At 29.3% G+C, this 24227-nt stretch overlaps 2 protein-coding genes across 3 annotated transcripts; both read left to right on the top strand.

The window, feature by feature from the left end:
* The first annotated feature begins 4183 nt into the window (after positions 1-4183).
* Positions 4184-6502, top strand: LOC137826963 (uncharacterized). The gene is made up of 2 exons (XM_068633133.2): positions 4184-4302; positions 5287-6502. Exons 1-2 carry the CDS (start codon positions 4258-4260, stop codon positions 6391-6393), a joined length of 1152 nt encoding a protein of 383 aa, XP_068489234.1. The 5' UTR covers positions 4184-4257; the 3' UTR covers positions 6394-6502.
* Positions 6503-16375: 9873 nt separating this feature from the next.
* Positions 16376-23556, top strand: CHB3 (DNA-binding family protein). Of its 2 annotated transcripts, none has more exons than XM_068630646.1 (8): positions 16376-16925; positions 17923-18458; positions 19102-19743; positions 20087-20253; positions 20345-21084; positions 21240-21436; positions 21522-21966; positions 23236-23556. In XM_068630646.1, the coding sequence occupies exons 1-7, from the start codon at positions 16487-16489 to the stop codon at positions 21894-21896; spliced, it is 3096 nt and encodes a 1031-aa protein (XP_068486747.1). In that variant the 5' UTR covers positions 16376-16486; the 3' UTR covers positions 21897-21966; positions 23236-23556. The 2 variants fall into 2 exon arrangements, with proteins under 2 accessions (XP_068486747.1, XP_068486739.1); XM_068630638.1 differs by having other exon boundaries at positions 23232-23556.
* The last annotated feature ends 671 nt before the right edge of the window (positions 23557-24227 follow it).

The raw sequence follows: 24227 nt of genomic DNA, 5'->3' as shown, positions 1-24227 counted from the left end.
TTAAGAAGTAACTTAACTTTACAAAATCAATAAGTTTGCAGTTATTTATATATATACTACAAAATATATTTTTTTTAATTAATGTTGGATTTTTAACATAATTCAAATTATTCAATAAAAAAATATATTTTATATTTAGTTATATATGATTGTTTATTTCAATTCGATTGAATTTAAACTTAATCTATAGACACTTAAATTTAAATATGTAAGTTGTATATGTCAATTTTTCAAACATGTTTTTTAGAAGTGAGTATTGATCTATATAACTAGTGAGTTTTACGGAATAGAGAGTTGGTACGGTTTGTAAAAATTAAGAGTTATTTAAGATACAAGTTGTACAAATAAAAAAAATTATAATGATTTTATGTAGATTTTCAAGCCTAAAACATAAATATACATAAACAAATCATAATTCACTTATAAATTTTATAATAAATTAATAAATTTATCAAATTTTAAAATTTTAAGTAAAATTTCACAATAAAGTTTATTTATTCTATTTATTTTATAATTAAGGGTTTTCACACAAATTCTTAGTTTAATATATAACTTTAATACCATATTAACAAGTGTTCTTTAAGTCTAACTCAACCCCATAAAATTGACTAACCCCATAAAATTGACTAATGGAATGAGGTTTGCATCCACTTATATATAAAAAAATATTCTTATTTCTAGTCGATGCGTGATCTCGAACAAGTTCACTTAGTAAATTACAAATCGATATATACTAAATATAAATATCTAATACAGTTATGTTAACTTTTTTATTATAATTATAGTAGCAAACTTATTTATATATATTTAGTGATTTTTTTTGCAATTTTTTTTAAAAGGTTGTAAGAAATGAGTTTTCAGAATATTTTCTTGTAAATATAAAATTCTTAGAAATATTTGTAAGACAAAGTTTTACGAAATATATATTTTTTAATGATGTTTGGATATAAGCATTATTAATTTAAATTAATAATTTAATTATTTGGTCTTTGTCAAAAATATATTAAACTATTGGGAAAAGAAATACATCATTGATCACATGAACCGATCCTGAATTGTTAAATGTATATGTTATTATTATTATTGTCGTGATGATCTTTTTTCTTTCCTTTTTGGATCTACTTTAATCCGACACGATCAAAGAATTCTTGTCTTATTATTTATACAAATATATTGATCTACTTTTTTGTCCCAAATATAATAATATTTAAATCGATTATTTGTTTTATATGTAAATCCTATTCATGCAACCTAGAATATAACTGTATAATTTTACGAGGTAATTATATAATATAGGATTTGCCTCGGTCAGCAGCATCAAAAGAAAATCCTAGGATATAATTAAAAATAAATAAATAAACATTTTGAAGCAACCTGGCAATTAATGAATTAATTTATATAATTTTGGATTTAACCCATTCACAAAAAGAAACCATCTTCAATTATATCAGGCTTTTATGAGTAAAAAACATTTATGGTGTGCTTAATAGTGAAGAACATTCATGGTACATGTCTATGATGTGACACCTCTCTTTTTTTCATTTTCTTTTTTACTTTAAAAAAATATTGAAGATCTTACAACTAAAAATAAAAATATTTCATGATATATAAGTGGGTACAAATCTCATTTTATAAGTTAATTTTATAAAATTGAGTTAGCTTATAAAGTCATTTATAATTTATCAAAACGGAAGTTTGTTGGGTTTATCATGTTACCCGCTATAGTATCATCCATAATACATAGTATCACGCACGAGTTGACGAGTCTCGACGTGGGAGTGTATTGGAAATCACACATTGACTAAAGATAAAAACATTTAATAGTATACAAGTGAGTGCAAACTTCACCTTATAAGTTCTTATTTTATAAGGTTGAGTTATACCTTAAAATTTACGTAGGAAAAAAAAACAAAAAATAAATTTGAAAATATATTATTATTTCTTGTATTTAAAAATAAATAGAATTGAAACTGTAATTTCATCATTTATTATTTATTATTATTACGAAATGATTAATTTTTAGCTTCTTTAGGAATCTAAAGTTAGTTAAGTTTATTTTTCTTGTTTAGTTAATTTGTATTTATGAGTTTGTTTTTCTATTAAAACATTCACATTGAAAATTTGACTTTCATGAGTTTATTAGGAATAAATTTACTCTAGAAAGTTGTAATCTCCTCAAATTATTTAATGTTATCATTTTTAAGGTTTATTTAAAAAATTATGAATTCAAATATTATCAAATTTTGAAACAATAAAATAAATTAGTACTGAATTGATTGATAATAAAGCAATAAATTACTTTTAGAAAAAAAAACAAAAGGTTTAATTTAAATTTAAAGATACTTCACTATATAAAGTATATGACAAGTATATGATGTGTACTTTAAAAACTAAGAACTAAGAGAGAGAGAAACACATCAAGATTCCAATTGTCAATCACCATGATTAGACCAATTTACTATATTCTCATGTTTTCTAATAATTCTTCAATAAACAAAAAAGTACAATAGACACAATAAGATCTTAAACCTACGATATCTTTTATTATCATTTTTGTAAAACCCTAAAATTATAAACAATTTCTTGTGAGAATCGAACACACCATATATATTAAAAAAATACAACATCACCTAGAAAGTTTAAGCACAAATGAGAAGAAAAGATACAAAGGTAAGGTAATCACATATATGAACCAAAGATTAGAGAAATAAGTCTATCAAAATTGCTTTTATGTTAGGTAAGAGTCTCTCTTGTGAAACAAAGTGTTTTTAGACAAAATGATTTAGATTTTGTGTTATTTAGTTTTAAAATGAGATAATGTACAGAATTTAGTGCCTAACAATTTTAATGGATTAAAAGAAAGCTTAGTAAGTTTTCAATATTTTAATATGTTAAAATAATATTTTTAATTTGTTAAAATCACTCCTGAGTCATTTTAATTGACTAAAAAGTCATTTTAATTAATTAAATCAAAACCAATAAAGATATGAATTTTAAGTAATTTTAATCAATTACAAACTCGTTTGTCCATTAAAACAAAGTTAACTTAACAACTTTGGATTTTAGGTGATTTTAATCGATTTAATTTTATCATTTTAACCAATTAAACTAGTATTCTTTGTTTCGCCAGCAAATCTGAATTTTAATTTATTAAAGTATAATTATAAAAACAAATCTGAATTTTAATTTATTAAAATATAATTATAAGCCACGAAATGTTCTATAATACTTTCAAAGGTCTTTCCAACTTAAGAAATTATGAAATCAAGGCTAAGAAAACAATTATAACAAGAATAAAACCACAAATTTTAAGAGAAATTCAAGATTAACATCTTTCCCATTTGCATCATCAATCATCACAAAATAGTTGGAAACCTCAAATTTAGGAAGTTTGTAACCATCAAATCTTTTATCTTCAAACTTTTATGTTAACATTTACTTAGTAAATATTTTTTTTATTAGAAACTTCTATCTTTTATTTCCAAGAAGCATACATAAAATTATTCTTAAGAATATATCAACTAAATTTGTTTAACTATTCCGGAATCATAATTATATAATATTAAAAAAAATCATGAACAATAGACACGAAAAAAAATTATATTTAATACACCCTTAAATTATGTGGAAAGGGTTAACAAGAGATAAAAGCAGTTTATGAAAATATTGTTGTTATTAACCTTAAAATTCAAGGTTGGGTTGAATGAACTTCTCGACAATACTTGTAAAGATAAGAAAAAATGAGATCAAATGAATCAAATTTCTTTCGAATATAAATTAATTTAATTATCAATAAATTAAATGAAAAAAAAAACTCAATGTGAAAATGCACAAGTTGGTTTTAAATTATAAAAAAAAAATGCTTTATTTACCTATTTGTTTTTTCTCACACTTTATTGTATTAGAGTTAATTAAAAACAAGAAGTTTATAATTAGAGGCATTTCATTTGACACACTTTTTAATATGGCTAAACATTAATTAGGATCAATAGCCAAATTCAACACACTGATTTGCATTTCAAGACAAAAAATCTTTGGAGAAAAGTTCTTCGTTTATTTATTATTATTATCCTGATTCATGTGGATCAATTATGTACCATGTGGATCAATTATGTACCAACTCTTTCAATAATTTTCTGCCATTTAGCATTAAATTAACATGTGAATATTCCATACATTGGCTATAAATAGGAAGTGCATATCTTCCTACAATCATAAAAAACAAACTAAGGTTTCTATATTATTACTTTGTTCACAATGAGGCCTTCTCTTGCTTTGCTTTCTCTTCTATTTGCTCTCTTGGTATGTTCATCTTTCATTCTTTTACACTTTTATATTTATTGTCTTAGCAATATTTTATTTTTGCCTATTGGGACTAAATGATTTAGTGTGTAATCAACAAGAAATCATTAGTTCGTCAATTTTTTTTTGTATAATTCTGACCATTTTTGGCTTAATTAAATATGATTAATTATTTTTTAAAATATATATTACTTAGAGATTTATCAGAATCATATAATAAATAACTATTCAAAACCATATAGTAAAATTTTGTTAACTATAGTAAATATTCAAATAATTTGGAGTGAATGAATTAAAACGAGCGTTATAAAATACGAGGAAATATTATCATCACGACATGCCAAAATGATTTATTTTACTATGTTAAACTATTCAACTTCACGTAGTCCAAGGTTCTTTTTAATATTTTCTTCCCTACCTTTAAATAATGAGAAAACTTAGATTTATATTGTATATTTGTAGAATAATAAATATCTATTACATTTTATTTTTGTTTATGTTCGAATGTTAACTGTCTATTATTTTTGCGTTGATGTTTTTAGAAGTCTTTTTCCCATGTTTATAAAGTAAGTATAGGTTTAATTGTGTTCTTATTTATAGAAATTTAATTCATACTTACTAAAGTCATCAGTTAATTATATTAAAATTTATTACTCTCTTAATATTATTTGTAAAACGTTTCCTTACAAAAAAAAACTACAGAAGATAATAGTGTAATTATAAGTTAAACATCAATTAAAATTAAGTATTTCATGAAAATTGTTATTAAATAAAATGCATTTTAAAGGTTGTTTGCATTTGATAGAAAGAAAAAACGTGTATTTTTTTTATTGTTTATAAATGAAAAAAGAGAAAAGTATAAGAAAACGGTGTAAATCATGATTATTTGTAGAAAGTGTTAAAAAATAATCTTGAGTTAGGGATTTAGACAAACTTGACGGACTTTTATTTATTTTTTTCTAATGGATTCTTTGTGTGGAGAAGTTAACTGCCATTACAGAAGCAAGGAAAGATCCTGGGGAGTACTGGAAAGAGATAATGAAAGACCAGCAAATGCCAGAAGGACTCCAAGGCCTTCTTCCATCTCAATCTGAAAATAATGCCAAGACTCAAGAGCATCTTGTTAAAGATTCCAAGCATGAATGTGAAGAGACTGAAGAGAAAAAAGTGTTCACTGAAGATTTGGATACTAAGATGGGTAAACCACATTTTAAAAATGATTTCAAGAATGATAAGTTTGAACCTAGACCAAGTGCTACTAAATATGATGATTCTAAAGTTAGATTAAATGTTGATTTAGATCCAAGACCAAGTGTTACAAATTATGGTGACTCTAAATTTAGGTCAAATGCTATCAAGAATGATGATTTTGAACCTAGACCGAGTGCTACTAAGTATGGTGATTTTGAACTCAAGTTAAGTATTAACAAGATGGATGATATTGAACCCATACCAAGTGTTACGAAGTATGATGATTTTGAACCTAGGCCAAGTGCTACAAAGTATGGTGATTCTGAATTCGGGCTAAATGCTATCAAGAATGATGATTTTGAACCTAGACCGAGTGCAACTAAGTATGGTGATTTTGAACTCGGGTTAAGTGCCAACAAGAACGGTGATTTTGAACCCAGGCCAAGTGCTACAAAGTATGGTGATTCTGAATTCAGGCTAAGTGCTATCAAGAATGATGATTTTGAACCTAGACCGAGTGCAACTAAGTATGGTGATTTTGAACTCAGGTTAAGTGCCAACAAGAACGGTGATTTTGAACCCAGGCCAAGTGCTACAAAGTATGGTGATTCTGGATTCAGGTTAAGTGCTATCAAGAATGATGATTTTGAACCTAGACCAAGTGCTACTAAGTATGGTGATTTTGAACTCAGGTTAAATGCTAATAAGAAGGATGATATTGAACCCAGACCAAGTATTACGAAGTACGATGATTTTGAACCCAGACCAAGTATTACGAAGTACGATGATTTTGAACCCAGGCCAAGTATTACGAAGTATGATGATTTTAAACCCAGACCAAGTATTACGAAGTACGATGATTTTGAACCCAGGCCAAGTGCTACAAAGTATGATAATTAGCTCCAAAAAGAACAAAGTGTCTGAAGAAAATCATGATCTTATCTTTGTATCAACTGAATAATTGTTGTGTAAGATATTATAATTTCTAAATAACTTCAGAACTTTATAATATGAATTTTAATGTATGTTTTACAAGTTTCCAAAGAATTTGTTGTCGTGAGAGTGAAAGAGTTTTTAGTGAGAGTGAAAGAGTTTTTAAACTTCTTAATGATAATTCAAACACTTATAATAAATAAATAAATAGCAAATAATAAATATGACTATACATGTTTTATTTTTAACCATGAGAATTTTGGAAGAATATCCATTTTATTAATTATTTTCGGTATTTAATTTAAATAAATTGGTAATTTATTAATGTTATCTAATCGTGAATTACAAGGTAAGTTTATTTGTATAGCCATTTTAAAAATTATATTCAGCATACTTTTTATTTGATTGATAGTATAAAAATCTTTATATTGATAATACACTAATCTATTATAAAGTAAGTGTAGCTATCTGACTTTAAAATAACTTATATGTATATGATAAGACATGCTCACCATAACTCAATGATGATATTTTATATAGGTACTTAATAATTAACTGTAATTTATACTTTTTTTTTTTATCTTGTCTTTATTTAAGGGTTTAAAACTCATTGATTTCACATAAATAGTCACTCAATTTTTTCATTTAGTATTATATTTGTATTTCATAAATCTCTCTTTCTTATTTACTAGAGTGTCGAAAAAAAATTGTAGGTGAATTTTCCTTCAATCTGCATTAACAACTCAATGACTAATCTTCGAAAGCTTCTTAAAAATATCATGTTTTCCACCTTAAAAGAATCACACCCTTTTTTGATAAAAACATCTTCGTTAAATAATAAAATTTGAATTCATGGATATTATATTTTTTAATTAATAATTTGTCATAATTTAAATAGATAAAAAAATTGATTAGAAGAGGGAATAAATAGTAAAAGTAAATATGAGATCAAATAAGAATAAGGTTGTAAAAAAATGGTTTCCGAGTTGCTTCTTAAAGTTCAAAGATATTTTAAATTTCTAATGAAAAAAATAATTATTGTGTCTACCTGTATTCTATATATATTGAGATACGTACAATTATATAAAATGCAATTAAATTGATGAAATCTAATCAAATCAAATATAATCTAATTAAATAAAATATAATAATATAATTTAGATATTTATTTAGTAATAATGGATTGAATGATAAATATTTAATAATTAATTATATCTTATTAATTATTTTAAATTTCTTTTTGAATATTTTAGTCAAAGTCTAAATAGACAAATACATATCAATCACACAAAAAGTAGTTACTCAATTTTCATACTTATTTATATACTTATAATTTTCTATGTTTTTACTTATTTGAGAGCGTCAAAGGATCTTCTATAGATAGATTTCCTCTCATCGTCTTTAGCAAACTCATTGTCATAACTTGACTTGCAAGGCAAACCACTTCCTTCCATCTCGAGATACCAACACTCTTTTTTGGTAAGAATATTTCCGCCTATTGTGGGGGTTCAGGTAAAATGTTTCCGGACCACAAGTCTTATGGTACTCACTAGAAGCATAATTGTGGCTTCATATGGCCTCTCAATTGTCGATTCTTATTTTATTTTATTTTAGTTGAGTTCTTGTGTTGTTACTCTAGTACCCAAGAGTGATATTAGAGTTTAGTTCCTGGTTATATTCCGCTTATTGTTACTAGAATAATGTTGTAGGAAAACATGAGTATGCTTTGTGATTGCAACTAGTTTGATCTATCACATAAGAAAAAAAATTATTCTTGTTACTAGATATAAAGTGTGGTACTGTAAAAGTGACTCTCTAAAAAATTATCACAAGTAAAGACTTGGTATTTAAGCGTGTCACTGATAGCTCACCTGTCTTTCCAAGGAACTTACCTGGTGTACTAGTTGTTGATCTACAATAGTTATTTCAGTAGACGACATTATTCATAGCGAGAGATGCATACATCAATTTTAAATCCATAACATCAAGATATGATATGCATAAGTTCAATGAGACTAAATGACAAACTCTGGTTAAAGACTTGGAATGTGTCCCACTTGAAAAGATATTACGACTTAAGTATTGATAATGATGACGTACTTTTTTTTCCCTTAGCACAAGATTTATCCCAAAGGTAGGTTTTTTCGAGCAAAGTTTTAATAAGTCACATTCTTGAAATAAATTTTCTTTTGGTGTGTATTTCAAAGAGTGCATCCATAGTTGAGATCAAACAATCATCAAAATTATTATTTCAAGAACAAACAGTCAAAGAACACTCTCCAATATCAAACCATCAATAGATCAACAATAATTATCCAAAATCAAATATTCATTGAAATAATTATTATAAAATCAGATAATCAAAGAAAACTTTCTTAGATCAAATGATAACCAGATCAATAATGTCTATTGGGATCATTCAAATTATTATTATAAGACCAAACGTTCAAATTGAGAACATTCTCCAAGTTGAACTATCATTGATTTTATCCCTTTGTTATCTTTTTTGTTATGAACATATTTAACGAGAAAAGGGATAAAAAATTTCAGTTCTGGTTATTTGGACCCCCATTAAACGCTATCTTGAGTATTTGATCGCATACTATTTTTTTTTTCAGAGGTAAAAGAAAACATTCACAACTCTCACGTATATCATTCCTTATATTTTTATTTTTATTCAAATTTCTGACTTTCCTTTTTTGTCCTTCCATTTTTATACAATAATCATCACAGTTTAACACTCCTAAATCAATAATTTCTCATGACTAAAATAGCCACCGTAGTGGAATTACTTCCCACCATAACATAGTCACCAACAAATTCAACCACTTCACTACTTAATAAAGTTAGTTAATTTTAAGCAAGTGTTTTTAAAACAAACCTATAAAAAAAACTAGAATCTACTTAATTTAATTAAAAAAAAAAATCTAGAAACATAAGTTCAATCAAAATTACTTCATAATTCTTTAATTTAAACTCAATAAAATTATTAAATTAAAAAAATATATACTTACCTATAAAAATAATTACAATAAAAAAGTCGTATAAAACTCTTTTCCAATATTTTGTTCTAGTTTAAGATTGTATGTCTCGTACCCTTTTTAAAATTTTCTTATAAATTTTGTTTCAATGGTAAAATCTTATTAGACTCGCACTTTTATAATAATTTCTTTGCACTTCAGTTTTACCATTTAAAAAAAAAATATTGTAATTAAATATATTTTTAATCTTAAAATTTATTGTCATATATATAATACCCTTGTCATAAATTTAAGATTTTTTTTACATTACATTACCATATTTCAATAATTTTTTTATAAAATTGAAGTCTATAAAGTGATATGTAAAATATTATCTTGAAAATGTTTTAAGAGTCATCTTAATCCTTCTCTTCTTATAGAGTATTATAAATAGTTAACTTCTTTTTCTCCTCCTCTTGGTTTCCCGGCTTCTCATTGATAATTTAGGATTTCGGTTACTGAATCAGCTAACTTAGATTCTGTTACGTGAATTTGGGCTTGTTCTCGACTAATAGATGTAGACTATCACTCAGCTACTGAATCTGGGTCAGCTCTCGACTTCTAGATTCAGAATCACTCTCAGGTGTGTATACTTGATAAAGTCAGAATCAGTTTGTTTGATTATCAGACAAAACCGTTAAAACAAATAACATATTTATAATGATTGTTGTTGGATTTTAACTTAATTGAGATTTTACTTTTTATATATTATTGTTGGATTTTAACTTAATTGAGATTTTACTTTTTATACTTACAGTTACTAAATATATTGTTAGTATTTTAGACTTATTTATTAAACTTTAATAAAAAAAATATTTTATTCTATTATTTATTTATATTATTTTACCTTCTACCTCATATATATATATATATATATATATATATATATATATATATACATACGTGTTGCTCGTGTATTTTATTAATTATAATTTGGAAAAAGGTAGCAGACGGAATGTTCTCGTGGCACTGTCTCAACCGAACAAAGTCGGTTGATTGATCCTTTGCATGCAGATTGCAGACGTGGCTTTGGCTTCACGCTTGCTTCTCTTTTCTGAGTAAAACAGCAATGAAACAACATAAATTTAATAGATCCAGATTTTTAAAATCAATCAAAAAAAGTATTAGCACGTGATTTTGATCGTTAATTACACTATCAAAAAGTGTTATATACTAATTAGTAACAGGAAAACGTCCTAAAATGTCACTAAAAAAAATCACAAATTATATACAAATTATTACATGAGGATTAAGTTTCTTCAGTGAAAAAAAAATCTTTAACTATTACACATATAAATTCTTTTGTATTATTATGATTTTTATTATATTTATTATTATTATTATTATTATTATTATTATTAATATTAATAAGGACACATCTTTATTTTTTTTTTAACTTTAATAATATATTTTTGAGTATATCAATTTTTTCTTTATATTCAAGTGGTGATGGTTACTTATAGTGATGGATAGTAAATATTGGTGATTAAGATAAGTTTTATGTTGTTTTTATTATAGTAATTATGTTTTCATTCGTTTATTTTTTTTTATTTTTTAAAAGTCACAAAATTTAAAAAAAAGTTAACGAGGTGCAAAAATAAGTATAAAACTAAAAAAAAATATTCACACTAAGAAATTTGGAAAACTACAAATCTTTTCACTGATTCCCACATACACTCAAATAATGGAGGATTGAAGAAAAGTAGAAGTGTTGTGGATTTAGAATATAAGAATGCACTTCATTTAAAGTTATTTAAAAATATAAAAAAATTGAAAATGACTTTTCACATGTAATATAGTACAGGGAGGAGAAAGGGAAGGCAGTTCTTTGCTTTTAAATTCGGAATAGACACAACATTAATATAAAGATTGTGTTGATTTATCATTAGTCATCATGCTTCATTGATTTTTTTTAGATATTTCATTTTTTTAAAATTACTTTCCTTTAATTTTCAATTTTTTGATGAGTGGATGTATATGAACAGTCAATTTTGTCCACCATTTGTATTTTTATTGCGAATAATGAAATTTTATTCTGGACTGTTTCAGCCCATCAAACAATTCAAAGATTCAAAGAAAATAATAAAAGTTTAAATACATTAAAATTCATATAAAGTCCAAATAAAATGAGTGGTAAAGTTTTAAGGAAAAACATTTTTTTTTCAAATCAGAAAATAAATATTGAATGGTTGAAAGATGTTTGGTCAATTGCAAAGGTTAAACAACTTACTTAATAACAAACACAATACCACTAAGAAGTCATAATATTAATAGTCGTTTTGGTGTTTAAATATACCAATCTTATCACACATTCTTAATTTTCTAATGAACTTTTTCTTCATGTTCCTAAATGGTAATAACCAAAAACTAACATTATTTTTGTTATTATTATTTACTTAAGTTGCGCGCATCAAACTTTGTGGAGATAAATTAAATTAATTATCTTCATTTTATTTGAGTGTATTTATGCTTTGAGAGATCACCTGTAGAAATATTATCAAATACACAATTTCAATATTTAGTATATAAGTTTGGATCAATCAAATTTTTTTATTCAACTTGAGAAAGTTTTTAAAGAACAATTATTGAATAATTAAAAAATATAAAAAAATCATTTGAAATTGTATTGAGCAATATAAACGATAAATATGTTATATCTATATACATTCAAAATATTGTAACAATTGTAGTTTCTTTATGTATATAAGTTATATATTCATTAAAAAAAACACGGTTCTTAATGATATTTTTTTTTAAGAAAAATAAAATTATCCCAATATATTTAGTCATGTGCACTCGCCATTCTGTCATTCAAGTAAATAATTTTAAGAAAATATAAACATTGAATTATTTGGTATCACTATATCATTTTAGTTGTTTCATCATAAGAATGTGGGAATGAAAGGTAGTTGGGAGAAGGAGGTTTTTGTTTGTGAAAAAACTTTGAAGAACGGTCTTGACCAGGTTTGTCAAGAGCGTTGTCCTGCTTTGGGAGAGGAAGATAGGTGGATTTGGAAGGATGGGGAACTCCCAGAGTATATGGTTAATTCAGATTGTAATTGTTTAAGGAGGCGTGCTGAAAAAGAGAATATATCATTGTATAAATTTTTGGAGGTGTAAAGGGTGTTTGTCTCTGTTTGGAGGGCGTTGGAAAATAAGATTGTCACTAAGGTCAATTTAGAAAAGCGGGGGATCATGGTTGATAGTCTATTGTGTTGTTTTTGTGGGTTGGAGGAGGAGTCTTATCGTTACTTTTTTTTAGTGCAAAGTAGTTTGGAATTTTTGGAGTCAGTGTTTTGCTTGGCTTGGAATGTCGTTTGTGTCTCATAACGATCCAATTCTAAACTTTCATCATTTAGGGTGTGTAACGCTTCAGCAATGGTGAATGAAGTTTGGGGAACAATATGGATTGCAGTAATTAGCGAGATTTGGAAGCATATGAACAAAGTTATTTTCAAAGGGATGTGGTTGATATTGTGGAAATGTTTGCTATGATTCAATTAAAGGTATGGTCTTGGCTAACGTCCAAGTTGAAATCTGCTATCTTCTCTTATTCTGACTAGTGTTTTGACCTTTTAGCTTGCATGAGGATGGTCTGATATTGTAGTCTTGTTGGTTTTTGGTGGGAGGCTATGAGGTTCAGTAGGGGTTCGTTCTGTTGTTTGTTGGAGCTTTTTTAGGGGTACATGTCTTTTATTGGGAGGTTAAGGTTTTTCTTTCTGTATAAGGGTTGAAACACCTCTGAAGTGATTCACATTTATTTTATTTTTTTTATTGTTGATAAAAAAAATCATAAGAATATGTTAATAGAAAAGTGGACTAATAATATATTTATAATTATTATTAAATATTTATTTTTCTCGCAAAATTTGTTTAGTTCCTAATCCAAACTTTAGATCTTCTATATATTTATTATAAAGAAATTATTAGAACAAATATCTAATAAATTATTAGAATGAGTCAGTGTTAGTTTTCTTTTATATATGATAAACGGATTTTCAGTTTAAACTATAATTTTAAAATATTTCATTCTAATTATTATTAGGTAACGTGCATGCTATAATATTATAATATAATTCATATTAAAAATTTGTTAAAAATTGGTAATAACATATTCTCATAATTTTCTTAAAAAATCCATAAAGTCTAAAGATCGAATTAAAAATAAAAACGAATTTTGCATTATATTACAAGATAAAAAGACATTTAACTCTTTAAATTAAAGTACTTGGAAATCTAATAAGCACAGTGAAAGTATAACAAAGTAAAATCTCATGTTTATCATAACTCAATAAACATGATTAAACTTTGAATAGCTAAAACTATATAGATGCTGAAGAACTAAATCTATAAGTAAACTTTCAATAATTTTGTGATGTGAGTGTTTTTAGGAAGAAGAAAAAACGTTGGAAACGAAGGAAGAAGTTGGAAAAAAACAGAAGTGGTGGTAATAATTTGACCCATTATCATTGTTGGTTGAGGGAACAATTCATTTTGAAGGAGACTTAGGATTTGACAACAAACTAACATGTAGTCCACTGTTTGGTTTCAGTTGCAAAACATGGCAACTGTCACTGATATTAAATAAAGAATCTTTGACTCAACTTGGTTTTTGGGAACTTTAATTCAGACTCTATCTGTTTAATTTCAACTACATCACACACACACACGTGAAATCCTCATCACCATTATTATTACACAGCAAAGGAATGTGTAATATTGTCAAACACTATTTTGCTACACAACACATGATTTATCCATTATTTCATCTCATTACTTTTGTTCATTATGTCATTTCATTGTATCCTTTTTATATCTCTCTCTGAATTCATTCTATCAAATAAGTTTTTTCTTCAACAATCAAATAAGTTTCTCAAATTCTAAATGCATTGGTTTAGTTTTTTATGCTATAAAAAATAAAGTTTGTCACTGATTTATTTTAATGATTGTCAATACTTTAATCTAAAAAATTACACTTTTTGAAAAATATAACTTTATTTCAACTGTTTTCACTTCATTGAATGTTGTTTTTCCTAAAATATTATCACTTTAATTAATATTTTACATTTTGTTAATCAATCTTATTGTGTACTTCTTTTATTCGCGATAAGGGTGTTTTAGAAGATGTTAGAAAATTTTAATGTATTTAACTATTTTGTTTAACTTAATGATATTTGTTAATTTAATTAATTGGTAATTAAAATTTTAGTAGCTAATTAAAATATCAATTTAAAAATTAATAATATAATATTTTCCTATCTTGTTTTGAAAATATTTGTGAGGTTTTTGTGCAATCACTTCTTCAAAATCATGACTTTCATTCTTCACCTCTCACTGTGAGCTGGAATTAGACTTGTCGTAAGACAAGTTAGTTTTACTCACTGATGACAAAGTGTTGTAATAGTCATTCAATCTAGTACAAGAAGAACCGTTGATTCACATAATTAGTCATCGCACTTGATTGAAAAACCAGTGACATAAATATTAATATTTTTTTTAATTTATAAAATAGTAGATAATTTAATTAATATAATGATTAATTATTTTTTTATCTACCATTAATATCAGTTTAATATAATTTAATATTTTCTTTTGTAGTGATACATGATACTTATAATATAATCACATCATTAAAAGTAATTAACTTAATTGTTTTTGTCTTAAATATTATCAAATTAATTTTCGTTATTAATAATCTAAAAAAATTACTATCCATTCGTACAAAATACGAATATTCATAAATAGAAACAAATACAACGTTACATAAATTTTTAAAAAACTTTATAAAAATGACCCATAATTTCTTATAAAATATGTCTTGCGATAAGAACAGGAAAGGTATGCTTTTAAGATTTTTTTTTATAGCTCACAAATTGAAATGACTGAGAATTCCTATAATTTTATAAACTAGTTTGATGGATTAGTTTATTTGGTATTGTTTCATTTTTGTAAGGTGCATATTCTGAGTATGTATACTAACTTGTAAATGTGTAACACTTCTATTTCTTAAGAGTAGTATAAAAACATTTTGGTGATTTTTTTATTGCAGAAGTTAATGATTTATATATAATAATTTTGTATAAAAAGTTTTATATACTTGTATACGTCAGAAAATAAAATAATCATGAAATAAAAAATATAATATTTACATTTCCAAAACAAAAGAAAACATAATTTACTCTTCAAAATTTTTAGACCTAAGTTAGTTTTATACTTAAAAAGTTGTCATGATGGAAATATAAATTATGTATAAATATATAAATTATGTATAAATATATAAATTATACTTAAATTATTTATTTGAAGAACAACGGAGATAAAGAAGAGAAAAAGAAGCTTGGGGTACCTCTTTTTTCTGATATATATATTTATTTAGGTTATTTTCTCTGTTTAAGATCTGTGTATATCAAAATCACACTTTTCTAATTTATAAAAAAAAAATTGCATAGTTATTGTTTGAAACATAAAAATATCATAATTAAATTTAAAAAAGGTCCAAAGACAAGAAATGGAAAATATTAAATCAAAAGTAGTTAAAAAAATATGGGAGTAAGATAAAAGATATTTGTTTTTTTTATTATTTATGATTGAGAGGAAAGAGAAAAGTGGATATTTTTTTATATTAAAAGTGGTTCTTGAAATCTACCCGTGCCACTTGTCTTTAGGCATGAATTTATGGTTTATTTTTTCAAACAGTCAATTATTTTCAACAACACATATTTTATATAAAGAAAAAGGTTATGTAGTAAAATTAAATTTTGATTAATACAAAAAGATTGAGTTGTTAAAAGAATTATGTTAGGAAATAATAATTATTGAGTGTAAAATTAGAAAGGGACACGTACGCAGGGAGTGGAGTGTGTGGGGGTGGGGAAAGTAAAAGGCGTAGGTGGAAATAAGAAAAGAGGGAAATGAAATGAGATAACGACGACGTATTATATGTGTTGGAAGGGAAGGGAAGGGCAGCACCACCACTGTTTCACATTCACTCACCCAATTTTATTTCTCCTCTAACCCCTTTCCTTCTCCTTCTCTTCTCCATGGAGGAGAAACGCCGCGACGCTGCTCCCTCCGCCGCAGATTCCCCGGCATCGGAGCCCGCATCGTCTCGCCGCCGCGCCGGAGGTAACAAGCGCAAGTCCGCCGCTCTCAACGCCTCCGGTTCATCCTCCGCCCCCTCCAAACGCGCCGCTCGGGACAAGGCCTCGCCGCTCCATCCTCCTCCCCTCCACAATGGCCCCCTCACCCGGGCCCGCCAAACCCCCAACTCCGTCGCCGCCTCCTCTTCCGCTGGCGCTTCCACTCCCGCCGCCGTCAAACACTCCGAACGTACACACCTCTCCGCCGCCGACTCCGCCGCGCTCGCCGAGCAGCTCAGGAAGGAGAGCGAGTGGGAGACTCTGGAGGCCGCGATTGAAGCGGAATTCGAAGCCATCAGATCTCGCGGTGCCAATGCGCATGTGGTTCCCACTCATTGCGGTGAGACTTTGCGCCCTTTCTCGAACCCTAATTTGGTTATGCTTACCTTTAGGGCTTCAATTGTAGCAAATAGTATGGAACAGGCCATGTGTTCGATTTTATGCCATTGTTGTTCACTTGATGTTCGCGACGAACGAGTGATTCGGATGAACTGGTGCATGATAGATTCTCTTTAAGTTATGTTCTTACCATTTGCAGTCTGCTTATCTCCCTAATTCGCAATTTAAATTACGTTTCCCTAAGTAGGTGTAGTTGTTCGAGAACTGAGGTGCTTTTCTAAATTACATCAGAGGAGGTTTGATGTGGAAAATTGTGTGTAATAGTTCTATATTCTGAAATTTGACCAGACCAACCTAACCTTATGGCCTAGTAAAATAAGTGATGACCGGAGGCGCGTCCGAGGCTCTGGACTAGTGGGGGCAAACAATATAACACTCCTATTTTAACATGAGTCTGTTACTTGATAATGGAATCAATATATAAATTTTTCGGGAGCAAAAATTAAAATTTTCATATATTTTACTGTAATTTTACAAAATTAAGGGGGTGTCCACCCTCAAACGTTCTAGGTCCGCCACTGCTGACGATGACAGTGACTTTTAACAAAATAGCCGTTGACTGTAGACTTTTGTAGTAGGTAGCAAGGAAAGGTCAGGAAGAACTGTATGGAAGCTGATTGAGTGTTTCTGTTTTGTTTGTTGGAACTTTCTTAACCCTAAACAAGAAGAAAACTGCACTGCAACACATCATCCTTGCTGCTGGGTCCAAGAGTATGTTGCATAATTAAAGAACGGTGTAGTATGAGTATTATTTCCTATCATGTAGTTGTCCAACAAGATACTGGTGGTACTTTTATGCAAATCTTTGGTGCCCCGAGTGTTCAAATCGTTGATTTACTATTTCAATATTTAATTGCAATAAGCGATTTTAGGTTTTGATCCAAAGCTAAAAGACGTTATTCTTAAATTAGTCATTTACCATTGGAATTTAATTTCAGGTTGGTTTTCATGGTTGTATATTCATGAAATTGAGAAGCAAATGTTGCCTTCTTTCTTTAATGGCAAAATTGAAAATCGGACGCCTGATGTATACATGGAGATACGAAATTGGATAATGAAGAAGTTTCATTCAAATCCCAATGTGCAAATTGAATTGAAAGATATGTCACAGCTTAATGTTGGAGACATGGAAGCTAGGCAAGAAGTAATGGAGTTTTTGGACTACTGGGGTTTAATTAACTTCCACCCATTCCCTTCAATGGATTCTGCTGTGGTAACTGCCATGGAGGATGACGGAGATGCAGAAAAGAGTTCTTTGCTTGAAAAATTGTATCACTTTGAAACTCTCCAATTATGTCGACCTGTTCAAAGGTCTAGCCAAATGACTCCAGCTACAGCCTCTGGCTTGTTTCCAGAGTCTACTATTGCTGAAGAGTTGGTGAAACAAGAGGGGCCAGCTGTTGAGATGCTTGAGTACCATTGCAACTCATGTTCTGCTGATTGTTCTCGCAAACGTTACCATTGCCAGAAGCAGGTTGGTATCTATTATTGAAATTGAATTGCTTCTTATAGTGATACACCGAAGATATGATTTAACTTTAAATATATTTATTTATCATTCCTTGTATATCACTCAAATGCAATCTTGTCCCAAACTTGGTGTTCTTATAAAAGTGGTAGCATTAGTTCCATTGGTTGGTATGTTTGTACTATATCACACTTTTAATGAGTTAATATATTAGCACATTTTTATGATATATACAATAAATGTTTTCCGTTACTAACTTTGTAGCGTGATGGTATGGAATCAGTTTACATTCTAATCTGAGTTGTGTTATAGATTTTTTAACTTTGTTAAATGCCACCGTAAAAGGAAAATTTCTGGAATAGTGTAACAGCTACAGTCAGTTTTGAAACCTTTTCAATTGCCAGTGAACTTACAAAAAAATCAACCATCAAGAGAGGCCAAGTGTTGACTCAAAAGGTCATTGTTTGTATTGATTGATTTTGTGGGTGTAGTGGTTTCTGTAACTTAGTTAGCAGCAGTCTGGTTAGCTATTTCACTCTCTGTTGAATTATCACTAATACATTGTTGGAATGTGGTTATTCATGATTTTTTTACTTTGCTCCTCCATTTCATCTTGTATATTTTATCTATTCTGTGATGTGTCTGACAGGCAGATTTTGATCTGTGTTCCGACTGCTTTAGTAATAGAAGATTTGGCTCTGGCATGTCTTCATTGGATTTTATACTCATGGAACCAGCTGAAGTTGCAGGGGTTAATGGTGGAAAGTGGACTGATCAAGAGACCCTTCTGCTCCTTGAAGCCTTAGAACTTTATAAAGAAAATTGGAATGAAATTGCAGAACATGTTGGAACAAAAACAAAAGCTCAGTGCATATCGTACTTTGTTCAAATGCCAATTGAGGATACCTTTGCTGAATTTGAGGATAATGTTGATGCTGGTTGCAAAGAACCAACAGATCCAGTTGCAACAAACAATGACTCATCTGTGGGCAAGGATGCTTCAGAGTGTATTGAGAATGATACTAGCGATCAGGATAAAACTTCCAAGGCTGAGGATGTTGAAGTGAAGGCGAGTCAGGAGGACAATCTAAAGTTACAAGAAGGTAGTGATGAGAAAGCTAGTGAGGGAACTTCTAAATCTGAAGATGCTGTTAAGGGGAAGTCTGATCAGGAAGCAGGCAATGAATGTGCTATAAATGCTCTTAAGGAAGCATTTGCTGCTGTTGGTTATTCTCCTGGACCTGAAGGACCTTCTTCATTTGCTGAAGTGGGTAATCCAGTCATGGCACTGGTAAGTTGAATACTTCGATGCATGAACAGTAACATTAATTCTGTGTATTTTTGGGTGTGACTATAAGTATCTGGTTTGAATTATTTAATTCAAATCTCCTATCTTTAGGACAATAATTTTGAATTACTTATATTTTGCTGTAAGTTTGTAACTGCTGTTTGTGCACTGTGTCATGTCTTGTTTGCGTGCAGACCACAAAAGCCTTTCAAAACTGCTAGTGTTTGTTACACTATTAAATAATACTTATTATTACATTAAATACAACCTTTCTCTTTCCTTGTGTCATTTCCTGTTATTTCCCATGTAGTCTTGCTAAGTAGGATTATGTTGCTTTCTTCTACAGGCAACTTTCCTTGCACACTTGGTGGGTACTGATGTGGCTGTTGCTTCAGCTCATAGCTCCATAAAATCCATGTCAAGAAATTCTCCTGGCACTGACCTTGCTGCAAGGTGTTGCTTTCTTCTCGAAGATCCACCGGATAATAAGAATGAACCAACTAGTTCTGAGAGGTATGTGGTAATTTTCATTTTGGTAGTTTGATATGAAGTCCAGTTCTTGTTGATTGGAACTTACAATGTTGTTACTGAATTTTGATCACAGGGATTCTAAAAGTGAGGGAGATCAGAACGAAGTAAATGTAAAGAAGGATAAACCAATGTTGGATGATAACGATTTACCAAATGATCACAATAATATGAAAATTGGAAGTAACACTTTACAAGACAAGGGACAGCCGGCTTCCACAGAAGATGCATCCTCAGAAAAGGCAATTTCTTCAAAGGAGCAACCAATGGTTAATCATGAGAGTGGGCTTGACAATTGCAATGTAATCAATGCAAAGCTATCCGACGATCAAGCACCAGACACTCTGCATAATTCAGGTGGTTCAACATCCAAGGATGAAACTAAATCTAATTCTGACCAGGTTCAGAAGGGAACCTTAATTGAAGAACCTACTTCTGCAAAGGGCATTTGCGTGTCTGATTCTCTTCCATCAGAGAAGAAAGAACTTCAGTCACTTAAAGACAATTTATCAGAAGAGCAGCCAAAGCTGATAGAGACATCAAAATGTGAGATAGTCTCTGACTCTACTCCCCCAACTAAGAACAAGTCTCAAAATCCACAATCTGCAAATCCAGTTTGTGAATCTGTAGAAACAAAAGATTCAGCCATGGATGTTGATGGAGTTTCTAATTCCTTGTCATCGGACAAGGTTGACTCTCAAGCACTAGTTACAACAAAATCATCCCAGTGTAATGGTACAGAAATAGATGTAGATATGATGTCACCATCAAATCCAGTTAGACCAAATTCTGGTGCTGAAAATGGTGCAAATACAGGTCTCTCTCTTTTCCTTCCTCTCAACCGCACACATGCAGAGAAAAAATAAGAGCCATATTTATTTAAAAAATATAATTAGAGGTCTAAATAATTTAGCAGTGTTTTTTAATATTTTGATTTTAATCCACAAAAAATGAATAAAATCAACATACAGGAACAGGTAAAGATCATGCAGATAATGGAGCAAAAGTGGAAGATAATGATACAAGGATTAAACAAGACAGCAATTTTGAAAAAATGAAACGAGCTGCAGTTTCTACACTTGCTGCAGCAGCAGTAAAAGCAAAAGTTCTAGCAAATCAGGAAGAAGACCAAATCCGACAGCTTACTTCCTTGTTGATAGAAAAACAGGTAATCTCATGGCCTGATAAAGATCTCGTTGCCTTGTATTAATGTTTTGTTTCTGACTTTCTTGACCAATTCTGTCTACTTACAGTTGCTCAAGTTGGAAACTAAGTTGGCTTTTTTCAATGATGTGGAGAACGTGGTGTTGAGGGCAAGGGAGCATGTAGAGCGATCAAGGCATAAGCTTTATCATGAGCGTGCTCTGATTATTGCATCGCGGCTTGGTATACCAGCTTCCTCATCTAGAGGTGTACCAGCAACTGTATCAACTAATAGAATTCCTACAAATATTGCAAACTCACTCCCAAGACCACAAATGATGATGAGTCCACAGAGGCCACTTATTTCTAGACCTGCAGGCACTGTAGCTACTACTCTGCAAAACCCATTAGCATCTTCGACTGCAGCAGGAAATTCAGTTCGGCCATCTAACCAGGAAAAACTTTCTTCTGTTGGGACAAAATAAAGGTTCAGTACATCTGCTAAAAAAGTTATTGTCTTCATACGTACTGATCTCTCGCCATCATTTTGACAATGTGAGTATGCATTCTCAATTTGTTGTGGATTTTCTTTTAGTTGAGGTCAACATAGTATCATCCTTGTATCAACTCAGTTGAGTGTTACAGAGTAGTTCATAAATGATAATTTTAGTAAACAAAGTAAATAGAAAAAATTATGCAAAAAAGATAACAATTAGGAAATGAACTGAAAGAAACATATGGAGTTCAACTTGGGAATATTTAGCGCGCTCATGCGAAAGAAAACCTGAAATATTTGAGGAGAAAGCATGACAGTCCGTTTCCAAATTGAAGACATGAATCTGTATTTTGACCTTATTTTTTTATTGGATTTTGCTTTTTCCTATATTGGGAATTGTCATGTGTCCGTTTTTCTCTTTTGGGCTTCAACTCCCTGTTATATCCATTCAATAGAGTTGATCTAGTATGATTTGAATACTACTTTTTCTTATTTATGGAAATTGTACCTGTTTCATTATTATTTTTCCTCTTATAAAATTAACTTAAGTCTAATTTAACTTTACAAAACTGACTTTGGAAGATTAGGTTTTTCAACATTTTCGATTTCAACATTTTTCATTGCATTAGGGACGTTTTATATAACTACACAAGCTTGAGAGTGGACTCGACTCCTTTGTTCAAAACAATACCTTTTTTAGTTGCTTTTAGTGAGAAGCTAATCTTATTTAATAGATGCGTCGCCCATCTTAATGAGTTTAATTATTCATTTACCTTTAGTCTCCATATTTAAAAACAAATCGTATTAGTTCAGACTAATTAATCTCTTTTAGTTCATATATATAAATTTTAGTCTTCACTGTTTTGAACTCAAAAACTAGTAAGAATTAGAAGATGATTTTAAATATAGGGACTAAAATTGATTATTTTTAAGTATGAGAATTTAAGATAAAAGTTGTTCATCTATGAGAATCAATAGAGTAATGTAATACTTTTATATTGACAGAAGTTGTTTGGTTGCTCTTGTACAATGCCAAATACTTGGTCGGTATTGTGAAATATTTTGCTGTTCCAAATTGATTGATTGGTTTTAAATTAGTTCCTCCCTTTAATAAGAATACGACGTGGGTGGAACTGAAAAGGGTTGTACATGTAGAGTCTAGATCTCTTTTGGTACAAGCACCAAGTTGAAAATGAGTGTCACATGTAGAGATAAAAAAATGTTTAGTTCCAGTATAGTTGCTTGTTTGGTTCTATTATTACTAGTTCTGTTATAGACGCTTGTTGCATGCATTGTAATTAATAATCCATGCCACTTGATCCAGTCAGTTGTTTCAAAGGTCAAGTGCTGGTTAGGACTAACTCCAAATTGACGGACAATTGGAAATTCAGTGAGCAGAGTATTGCATTGGAAGTTCATCCTTACCCCCCGGAGATGAGAGGACGGAAGTTCACTGATATTTTGAAGTTGTAGAGCCATTTTTTTCAAATTTATTTTTGAAGTATTTAACTTAAACAAGTGGATAGTTGTGCAAAATTTGCGCGTTCAATTCTATAACTTCAATGCTATTCACTGCATTATTGGTTGAGAACATATTGAAATTTGGATGGCTTCATAAAGAATATATAGCAGTCTCGCAATTATCAATATGGCTACGCCTGTTTTTACCTCATTTATTTTTTTTCACTCACTCTTCCCTTTATTGTTGTGGAATCTCCGTTTTCGGCGGATTTAAAGAGGACTAGTTTGTTGGTGTCTTTCTTTCGGAGTAAAATCCGTATATCATTATTGATCTATAAAATAAATGCCATCTTTGGATGACTACTTTTAAAAATTAATTTATAGTTTTAAAATCTAGACTATAATTCGTTCCACATTTGTACTAATAATAAGTATAAATACTTATTGGACAATTTCAAGGATTTAAGTATATTGATTGTGTTAACTTAAGTTCTATTTCATTTACAACCGACATTAAAAGGAGTGAATAATTTTAAATAAAGTCAAACTATATACGAATTTAGAAAAAGCAGGTAGTTGTCATCGGTTGCCGGCTTAGACGTCGACGTTTATACCCTTCACCAAAAGTCATAAACTAAACTAATTACTTTCAGTATGCTATTCAGAAAGCTGGTTTTTTTCTTCCTGCACCCATCATTACTTACTCATTCTAACAAATTACGATAACAGCAGAGGAAAAGGGGGAGAACACGTTGCAGCAGAAAAAAACTCGTTTCGAAAAGCCTTTCATGTGCTCCTAAAAGTTTATTCTGATAAAGTCTTCCAAAAATCCTAAAAGTGTAATCTGAAAACTCTTCCA

The sequence above is a fragment of the Phaseolus vulgaris genome, chromosome 11 (genome assembly GCF_051622355.1).
Source record: "Phaseolus vulgaris cultivar YP4 chromosome 11, ASM5162235v1, whole genome shotgun sequence".
Classification (NCBI taxonomy): domain Eukaryota; kingdom Viridiplantae; phylum Streptophyta; class Magnoliopsida; order Fabales; family Fabaceae; genus Phaseolus; species Phaseolus vulgaris.
This window is presented reverse-complemented; position numbering and strand designations above follow the sequence as displayed.

What these genes read in the sequence shown, in the direction of transcription:
- CHB3 (XM_068630646.1), top strand. Translation starts at nt 16,487, where the DNA reads ATGGAGGAGAAACGCCGCGACGCTGCTCCCTCCGCCGCAGATTCCCCG. An exon ending in GTAATCCAGTCATGGCACTG is followed by an intron (nt 19,744 to 20,086) that starts GTAAGTTGAATA and finishes TTTCTTCTACAG; the next exon opens with GCAACTTTCCTTGCACACTT. An exon ending in GAACCAACTAGTTCTGAGAG is followed by an intron (nt 20,254 to 20,344) that starts GTATGTGGTAAT and finishes TTTTGATCACAG; the next exon opens with GGATTCTAAAAGTGAGGGAG.
- LOC137826963 (XM_068633133.2), top strand. Translation starts at nt 4,258, where the DNA reads ATGAGGCCTTCTCTTGCTTTGCTTTCTCTTCTATTTGCTCTCTTG. An exon ending in CTCTTCTATTTGCTCTCTTG is followed by an intron (nt 4,303 to 5,286) that starts GTATGTTCATCT and finishes TGTGTGGAGAAG; the next exon opens with TTAACTGCCATTACAGAAGC.